The 9,886-nt window shown below is 41.9% G+C and overlaps 1 protein-coding gene across 1 annotated transcript in view; it reads left to right on the top strand.

Moving 5' to 3' along the window:
• The first annotated feature begins 1,401 nt into the window (after window positions 1–1,401).
• Window positions 1,402–9,886, top strand: part of FRG1 (FSHD region gene 1) — a 24,556-nt gene continuing 16,071 nt past the window's right edge. Inside the window, exons 1-2 of the mRNA XM_025385581.1 lie at window positions 1,402–1,652; window positions 3,787–3,857. Coding sequence (XP_025241366.1) covers window positions 1,591–1,652; window positions 3,787–3,857 — 133 coding nt within the window. The 5' untranslated portion in view covers window positions 1,402–1,590. The remainder of the gene's footprint in view (window positions 1,653–3,786; window positions 3,858–9,886) is intronic.

Genomic DNA, 9,886 nt, shown 5'->3' on the forward strand with positions numbered 1-9,886 from the left:
CTGTTTCATTTCTTCTTTTATAGACTCTCTTTTCTCTATCCCTTTACTGTAGACATGTTGTATGGCTTTGTTCTTGACTTTCTGATCTCTCCACATTCATTCCCCCAGAGCATGTATCCATTTTCTTGGTGTCGGCCTTCCTGTCTGATTATAACCATCAAGTAACGATGTTGGTGATGAGGATAGCTAACATCTCCTAGGCATTTTCCATGTAGGTTATAATAAACACCCTATATAATTCGTACCATCTAATTCTTCAACCCTAAATGATACTATTACTAACCACAATATAAGAGATGAGGAAATTGAGATTTTCATCAAAACCCTGGAAAGCCAACGTGAAGAGCCCCTGTGTGTCTCCTTGCTAATGCCTCTGGGCATCACCGCATGTGGATTGCCGTGGAGTGGGGATTAGGAAGCGCAGCACTGTGAAAACACCGGAAAATACGTTATGATCGCGGGTAAGGACGCTCATCTCTGCACACTGTGACGGTTTCGTTTCTGAGTCAGGTTTGAGATGGGCCAGTCCTGAGTCGATGGTGCCACCAGGGATCACGAGTTTAATAAGATCTTCGTGGATGCTTGGAACCCAACTGGTCTCTGTTTTCTACTTTAGGGCAAGAGCCACAACTTGAGTGGGGTGGTTTTGGTGTCACATACGTGATTAATAATACCCACCGCTGCACAGGAATCACCGTGGACAACGCCTCGTTTCATCCCATGCTCTTGCGATTGATTCCTCTCACCTGTTTACTGATTTCATTCAAATTCTTCAGCGACCACAGGACCCCGACTTGCCCTCTCCATCCAGGTTCCCATCACTCTGCTTTACAGGCCTGGCCTGCTCGCTGCTCCTCACACCAGCGCTGCACGGCTCCTTCCACGCCTCCGTCCTGTTTCCTCCATCAGACAGCACTCGCTTCCTCCATCTCCGTCAGGCAAAAGCCTGCCCAGCGTTCAAGACCCTCCTCAGATGCCGCCTCCACGATTAGGCTTCTCCTGACCCCTGGGCCTGTAACACGCGCCACCATAACTCTCCACCTCAGCCCACATTCCCACAGCACTCGCGACGTCCGCGGCCCGCAACGTAGCGCTTAATTCTATTTTAGGGTATTTCCTGCTTGTTTCCTGCACACACCGTCGCGCTACGCACAGCCCCGAGTGACGCGCGCACGAGTGGCCCGCGCTTTCAGCCGCGCCGCCGCAGGACAGCGAGGGCAGCCGGGGCCGCTTCCCGCCCCCGCGGAGACCGCAGCCAGGCCGCCAGCCCTCAGAGCCTCGGGCGGGCTTTCCTCCCCTCGGGAGGCGCGAATCCTCAGGGGTTCCTCGAGAGGGCGCCAGGGAGCAGCTGCGCGCGGACAGCTTTCGGCCCTCTGCGGCCACCGTAGTTTCCCTGGCAGAAACCCGGAAGTGGAGCTCTCAGCCATTCACCGTTCGGGTGAAGACGGAGGCGGGCTCTGGAGAAACGGATGCTGTCAGGCAGTGTTTACTTCGCCTCCACTTATGTTCTTCCCCGCCCAGGTGCTGCTCCGGGTCGCATACTCGTCCTGAGCCGGCTTCAGCCTCTCCGCGCAGAAGTCTCCCGGAGCCATGGCCGAGTACTCCTACGTGAAGTCTACCAAACTGGTGCTCAAGGGAACCAAGGCGAAGAGGTGGGTCCGGCAGCTCGGGCGGGGACCTCCTCCGTTCTTTTCGGACGCACTCCAGCCCCGCGAGTCCGGTGGAAGCCGTGGCGCGGAGGGCCGGCTTTGTGGCCTCCCAGGCTTCGCCCTGGCCCCTGTCCGGGCTGGACGGAGGCCGGGCCGCGGTTCCCGGCGCCTGTGCAGAGAGGGACAGCCTCCCGCGCGGACGGCCCTGGAAACAGGGCAGACGGCGGGTGACCCGTGGCCCCTACCCACGAGTCTGGGTCTCCAGGCCTCTGCCTGGTGGGTCTGCATTAGTCTGATCTCGTAGTTTGTGATAATAATTTCCTTTATTAGGGATTATTATTTTCTCCATTGTCTCTTTTCTTTCTAGAAAAGTTCTTGATTAGTTTTTTCTAATGTAATATGTAGAGTGAAACGAGAATGAATCACACAGTGGTTGAGGTGTATATGGGCTTTGATAGGGATATGGGCTCGAACCTGCACTCTTGTCATTTACTAATTTTGTAATTTGTGGCAAATTGGTTAATATGTCTGAACTTCCATTTACTCATTAAAAGATCAAATATCTTTGAACCTCCGTTTACACATTTATACTTTCAGACGATTGTTTATACTTTTAGAAGACTGTGAGGATTAAATGAGAGTACATATATACAGTAAACAAATTGAGCCAAATATGAGGAGGAGGTGGTAGTGATAATTTATTAGCTTTTTAGGGAAAAATACCTGTGCACTCATATCCCCGCTTCTTTTTTAACTGGCAAATTTGCCCAAGGTTGACTGTACATACAAATGTTGAGCATTTCTCCCTGGTCTCTGTGATAAACAGAGGTTTTGACATTTTTAGGCGAAATGGAAAGAAGGTATCAGGGAGTGAGTTGAAGCCACTGCCCTTGAGAACCCTGTCTAGGAATCTGGCCTCATGAAGATGGCAGAATAAATGGCAGGTTTATCCGGAATGAATGTGAGATTTTTACTTTGTGAATTTCCTGGGAGGAGAGGAGAGGTATTTTCTGAAAACTTTATGATGAAAATGCAGACAGAAGTGTCTTAAGATTATCGTAATAATCATAATTAATGCTTATGTAGCACTTCCAATGCGCCAAGAAATGGTAGGCACATTAACTTTTTTCAAATCGCCCTTGTTTTTTTCTTTTTTTATTGAGATGTGATTCATAATTATAAAATTCACCCTTTTGTACAGTCAGTGGTTGTTAGTATATATTCAAGAGGTTCACCACTGTCTAGTTGCTCAGCATTTTCGTCATCCCAGAAGGAAACCTCCTCCTGCCCATTAAAGCAGTCACATCCCATCCTCCCCTTCTCCTAGTCCTTGGCAACCTCTAATCTGCTGACTATGTGAAATTGCCTATTCTGAATATTTCCTAAGAAAGAAATCATGCAACATGTGGCCTTTTGTATCTGGCTCCTTTCACTTACGACATTCTTGAGGTTCATCATTGTTGTAGCACTTGTTCCTTTTTATGGCTGTGTAGTATTCCATTGTGTGGATGTAACACAGTTTGTTCATCCATTCATCAGTTGATGAACATTTGGGTTGTTTCTAGTTTTTGGCTGTTGTGACTAATGTTAGTGTGAATATTCTTATGTAAGTATTTTTGGGGGTGTATGTTTTCATTTCCCTTGGGTATACATACTTAGGAGTCAAATTGCTGGGTCGTATGTTAACTCTAACTTTTTGAGGAACCCTAAACTGTTTTCTGCGGATGCTGCACCATTTTACATTTGCACCAGCAATGTATGAACGTACATATTACCTCTTAATCCTCACAGTAACCTTAAGAGTTAGTTTAAGTTATTATCCTAATTTTGTAAGTGGGGAAACAGTCTCAGAGAGATTCAGTACCTTTTCCAAAAATCACCGAGCTAAGAAGTTACAGAATCAGGATTTAAAATCTGGCCGTGTGGCTCTGCAATCTGCTTTGAACTCTAAAGTAATATGTATAAAGCCTGAAGCAACCTCTCAGTACTGTATTTAAGAGGGCATAGCAATGTAAGTCATCCTAAATCAGTAATTTATAAATGAAACAGCTTAGAAGACTTCCAGGTTTCAATCTTATATTTATTTATCATACAAATCAATATACCTAAACTCATCTGTATAAATTATGTCCGGTAGTAAGAAGAAAAAGAGCAAAGATAAGAAGAGAAAAAGAGAAGAAGATGAAGAAACCCAGCTTGATATTGTTGGTGAGTCAGTTTTCAGTACTCTATTCTGAAAAAAGTTAACATTTCTTGAGATCTCATTGAAAATATTTTCCTAGTTAGAAATTTATGACATATTCATATTTGTCTTAAAGTGCTTAAATATTACCTACAGTTGTAAATTCCATTTATTCTTCAGCACAGTAGATGGTACTGATGCCTTTACTTCATTATCAGAATAAAGCACAGGAGAGAATTATAACTCTCTGACTTAGTAGGCATCATTAGACTGCTTAATAGCCGGAGATTCTGATGCATAATTTTAAAGGCCTAATGTAAATGTTTTTCAACCAAATAATATTTTGCAAGTTATTTTCTTTGAACATGTATACATTTTAATTGTAGAAGTCAGTTGTCTCTTAAAGGAAGTATCTTCACAGGAAAAAAATCGTTATTTTGTGAACTCTGAAGTTAATGAAAATTTTAAATACAACATCAGGGTAGCCTGTAAATGATGCTAGAAATAAACTGACCCAACCACACTTAACCAGCCTGTTTTCCGTTTAGTTCTTTGTATACTTTTTTTTTCTCTTTTAAACCTTGGCAAGTTGCATTTTGAATCTTCATAAATTATGGTAACTTAAAAAATTTATAAAAATATGGAATGGTATAAAGCCAATGTTCTGGAAGAATCATTGCTTTTGAAATGGCAAATCAATTCTAAAATTAGGGTAAATGTGTAGGGTAGATATGTAGATGTGGAATTGCTGTGTCAAAGGATAGGTGAATGTTTAACTATATAAGAAACTGCCCCAAATTTTCTAAAGTGGTTATGCCATTTTACCCTCCCACCAAGAATGAATTAGTGCTCCAGTTACATCCTTGCCAAGAGTTGATGGTGTTATCAGTCTTTTCTCTCAGTCTGAGTTTTACCTTTTCGGTTTCTTAATGGTGGTTTTTGGATGAGCAGAAGCTTTTATTTTATTTTTTTATTTTTATTTTTTTTTTTTGAGACGGGGTCTCACTCTGTCACCCAGGCTGGAATGCGGTGGCTCAATCTCAGTTTACTGCAAGCTCCACCTCCCAGGTTCACGCCATTATCCTGCCTCAGCCTCCCGAATAGCTGGGACTACAGGCACCCGCCACCACACCTGGGTAATTTTTTGTATTTTTAGTAGAGACTAGATTTCACCATGTTAGCCAGAATGGTCAGAAGCTTTTAATTTTTATAAAGCTCAGTTTATTTTTTTTCCTTTTATGGTTACTGCCTTATCTCTTTGATCTAAGAGATCTTTGCTTACCCCAAAGTCAGGAAAATATTCTGCATTTTCTTTTAGAAGCATCATAGTTTTAGTTTTTACATTAAATCTGTCATTCATCTCAAATTAATTTTTGGCATGGTGTGAGTTCGATTTCAAGATTTATTTATTTATTTATTTTTTAACATCTTGATAGCCAGTTGTTCCATTACCACTGTTGTTTCCTTTTTCCGTTAATCCACTTTGGTATCTTCATAAAAAATCAATTAACTTTCTATGTATTGGTCTATTTCTGGACTCTGTTCTGTTGATACGTTTGTCTGTTTTTCTGTTGATATATTTGTCTTTATTGCTATAATTTCATGAAGTCTTGAGATCTGGTAGTGTGAGTCCTGCAACTTTGTACTTATTAACTATTAATTTCTACAGTGAAACCTGTTGGATTTTCTCGGAGAATTGTATTGAGTCCAGATCATTTGGGGGAGAAGCAACATCTTAATATTGGGCCTCAATATTTCATAATTTTCAATGTAGCAGTCTTTCATGCCTATTTAAAAATTTATTCTTAAGTATTTTATAATTTTACACTACTGTCAATAGAACTTTTGAATTTGATTTTCCAATTGTTTGCTGTCAGTATGTAGATATACAATTGATTTTTGTATGGCGACTTTGTAGTCTGATAAGTCTGTTTCACTTATTACTTCTAGAGGTTTGTTTATATAGAAAACTAAGAAATTTGCAATGTTTCCTGTGACTATCGTTTTACCTCTTTCTTTCTAATCCTTATGTCTTGTCTTTCTTTTTACTGGTTTATTATACTGTCCAGGACTTCCATAGTGTTGAACAGAAGTCATGAGATTGGGCATAATTGCGTTGTTCCCAAGCTTAGGCAGAAAGCTTTCAGTAGTCCACCATATGGTATGACGTCTGTAGGATCTGCAGAGAAAACCTTTATCAAAATGAGGACATTCTTTTTAAACTTTGATTCTTGGGAGTTTTTATCATAACGGTGTTTAATGCTGTCAAATGCCTCTTTCTGTATCTGTTGAGATGATTATACAGCTTTCTTCTTTCTGCCAGTGAATTACATTGGTTTCATTTTCAATTTTTTTTTTTTTTTTTAAGACGGAGTCTCGCTCTGTCTCCCAGGCTGGAGTGCGGTGGCCGGATCTCTGCTCACTGCAAGCTCCGCTCCCGGGTTCACGCCATTCTCCTGGCTCAGCCTCCCGACTAGCTGGGACTACAGGCGCTCGCCACCTCGCCCAGCTAGTTTTTTGTACTTTTTAGTAGAGACGGGGTTTCACCGTGTTAGCCAGGATGGTCTCAATCTCCTGACCTCGTGATCCGCCTGTCTCGGCCTCCCAAAGTGCTGGGATTACAGGCTTGAGCCACCGCGCCCGGCCTCATTTTCAACTTTTAAAGTAACTTTACATCCCTAGGGTAGACCCCACGTGGTTGTGGTGCCTTGTCCTTCGGGATTTTGCTAGATATGATTTTTTTTTTTAAGCTTTCTTCATTGGTGTTGGTGGGAGATATTGACTTCTGTTTCCTTTTCTTGTAATGTCTTTATTTGATTTTGGTGTCAAGGTGATATTGGGTGTCATAAAATGAGATGGGAAGTACTCTCTCCTTCCCTGTTTTTGGAAATACCTATGTAAGATGGGTATGATTTCTTCTTTACATGTTTGATAGAATTCACTAGTGAAGTCATCTGAACCTAGAGGGTTTCATTTGGTTTGGTTTTAGTTTTTTGTGGGAAAATTAAAAATTTTTAAGAGAGATTTTCAGATTTTTCTGTTGTGTCAGTTTTGGTAATTTGTGTCTTTTTTTTTTTTTTTTTTTTCTTCTTTTTGAGACGGAGTCTCGCGCTGTCGCCCAGGCTGGAGTGCAGTGGCGGGATCTCAGCTCACTGCAAGCTCCGCCTCCCGGGTTTGCGCCATTCTCCTGCCTCAGCCTCCTGAGTAGCTGGGACTACAGGCGCCTGCCACCTCGCCCGGCTAGTTTTTTGTATTTTTTAGTAGACACGGGGTTTCACTGTGTTAGCCAAGATGGTCTCGATCTCCTGACCTCATGATCCGCCCGTCTCGGCCTCCCAAAGTGCTGGGATTACAGGCTTGAGCCACCGCGCCCGGCCGGTAATTTGTGTCTTAAGAAAATTTCATTTCATCTAAGTTGTTGGATTTATTGGCAGAAAATTGTCCAGAATACTTCTTTAATATCCTTTTAATGTCTGTAGAATCTAATCTGTATTGCAGTCTCTTCATATTGGTAATTTATGTTTTTGCCATTTTTTCCTGGATCGGTCAGTCTAGCTGCAGGTTTATCAATTTGTTTATCTTTATAAGATCATTTATCATTAATGATCTTTCAGTACAGGGGTATTCAGTCTTTTGACTTCCCAGGGCCACAATGGAGGAAGAAGAATTGTCTTGGACCACACATAAAATACACTAACGATAAGCTGATGAGCCAAAAAAAAAAAAAAAAGGCAAAAACATCTCATAATGTTTCAAGAAAGTTTATGAATTTGTGTTGGGCTGCATTCAGAGCTGGCCTGGGCCACATGCAGCCCTCAGGTTGGACAAGCTTGTTTCTGTATTACTTATTTTCTCTTTTTTTCATTTTCTATTTCGTTTATTTTCAATCTTTTTTTTTCCTCCATTTAACCTATTTTCAGTTTACTTTCCTCTTGTTTTATAGCTTCTTAAGAAGGGAGTTAGAGCTCTTCATTCCACTTTAGTTTTAGTTATAGTCAACACATTTTGTTTTCATTTTCATTCCATTCAAAATATTATCTAGTTTCCCTTGTGATTTTTCTTTTCATGGACCCATGAGTTATTTAAAAGTGTATTGTTTTTAATTTCTACTACATGGAGGTATTATAGATAAGTTATTATTGCTGATTTCTAGTTCATTCGTAGTATGGTTGGAGAACATACTTTCTTAGTAAATTTCCATGTGCATTTGAAAAGAATGTGTATTCTGCAGATGTTGGTTCAGGGTTTTTTTTTTTTTTGGAGATGGAGTCTCGCTCTGTTGCCCAGCAGGCTGGAGTGCCGTGGCGCAATCTCAGCCCACTGCATCCTCCGCCTCCCAGGTTCAAGTGATTCTACCTCAGCCTCCAGAGTAGCTGGAATTATAGGCACCTGCCACCAGGCCTGGCTAATTCTTTTTATATTTTTAATAGAGACGGGGTTTCATCACATTGGCCAAGCTGGTCTCAAGCTCCTGGTCTCAGGTGATCCACCTGCCTCGGCCTCCCGAAGTTGTAGGATTATAGGCATGAGCCACGGTGCCTGGCCGGTTCAGTGTTCTTTAGATGTCAGTTATCCCGTGATTAGCCACATCTTCTGTGTCCTTACTGACTTTACTTATCCTACAATGTATTGAAAGTTATGTTAAAATCTCCAACTGTAATTCTAGATCTGTCTACTTGAGCAGTTTTTGCTTAAAGTATTTTGAAGCTCTCATGTGTACACATTTAGAATTAAGTCTTCTTATAAATTCAGTCTTTCATTTTCGTAATATTTTAACCTTTATTTCTGTTAAATGTCTTGATGCCTAGTTAAATTATTTGACCACCCTTTTGCTTCTGTCAAGCCTGGGGCTTTGTTTGTTTGTACTTATTTATTAGGGTTTTGCCTGTAGACTTAAACTGTGACTCTTACTCTAGGAAAGGTCCATCCTCATGGACCTCAACAACATGTGCTTCGTGTACTTGGTGAGTTCTCTCCACTCTGCTGTGTCCCAAATTTGTGTGATCTCTGGTGTCTCCAGTCAGCCCTCAGCAGTGCCAGCCGCTCTGCAGAGGCCTTGTGGAGCCTGCCTTCTGCATGCGCTCCCCCCAGCCCTTGCCACAGACGTGCAGAGAACTTTTGCATACTCTTTTGAGGCCTCACCTCTGTGTAGTTCCCTCTTCTCCAGTACCTTATTCTATAAACTCCCAACATTTTAGCACTGCAAGATTCTCAGCTCAGTGACATTGCCTCATTCTTGGAGGTCTCTACCTCTCCGTGTGGTCAAGAAACTGCCATTGGGCAGAAAACAGAAGTGTGTGTGAGATTTGCCTCCTGTGTTTTCCTGTTCTCAGATATCACAGTCCTGTTCTGCCTGTGTTCCAATCCCCGAAAACAGTTTTCTCAAATGTTCTATCCAGTTTCACTTTTCTCGTTGGTCTTGGTGGGAGGGCAAGTCCATCTTGGCTGGAAGAGGAAGTCTTTCTGCGTCTTTTTCTCTTTGTCCTTCCACCTTCTTTTGCATTGTGGATTTTCTAAACTTACTGTGTAAGTAAGCATGTGCCTATTTGTGAAGGGAAGGAAAACCCTTTAATTTTTTAAAGTTGTTCTGTTGGATCCTCACAGGGATCTGAAGGGATTAGTAAATAGGATGAAAGAAATTATGTCTTTCACGTGGAGAAAACCAAGTGTGACATTAATAAAAACGAGCATGTCTGTAAGCAAAGAGTTTCACTGAGCTCTGCTAGATTAAGAAGCAACTGGACTTATAACATCGTAGTTTGCAAAACACATATATTTTATTTACCCAGGAACTAAAGCTAAGTAAACTAAGGGTTAATAGAAGGTCTGTGAAGGGTACTTGAGATTGGGGAAGAAAATTCCATTTCCAAATCTAAGATACATCATTCGTTTGTGCCGAGCACATAATGAAGGTAGAGATTTAAGGAGGCCCTCAGGCCGGGCGCGGTGGCTCAAGCCTGTAATCCCAGCACTTTGGGAGGCCGAGACGGGCGGATCACGAGGTCAGGAGATCGAGACCATCCTGGCTAACACGGTGAAACCCCGTCTCTACTAA

The sequence above is a fragment of the Theropithecus gelada genome, chromosome 5 (assembly GCF_003255815.1).
Source record: "Theropithecus gelada isolate Dixy chromosome 5, Tgel_1.0, whole genome shotgun sequence".
In the NCBI taxonomy this organism is placed as follows: Eukaryota; Metazoa; Chordata; class Mammalia; order Primates; family Cercopithecidae; genus Theropithecus; species Theropithecus gelada.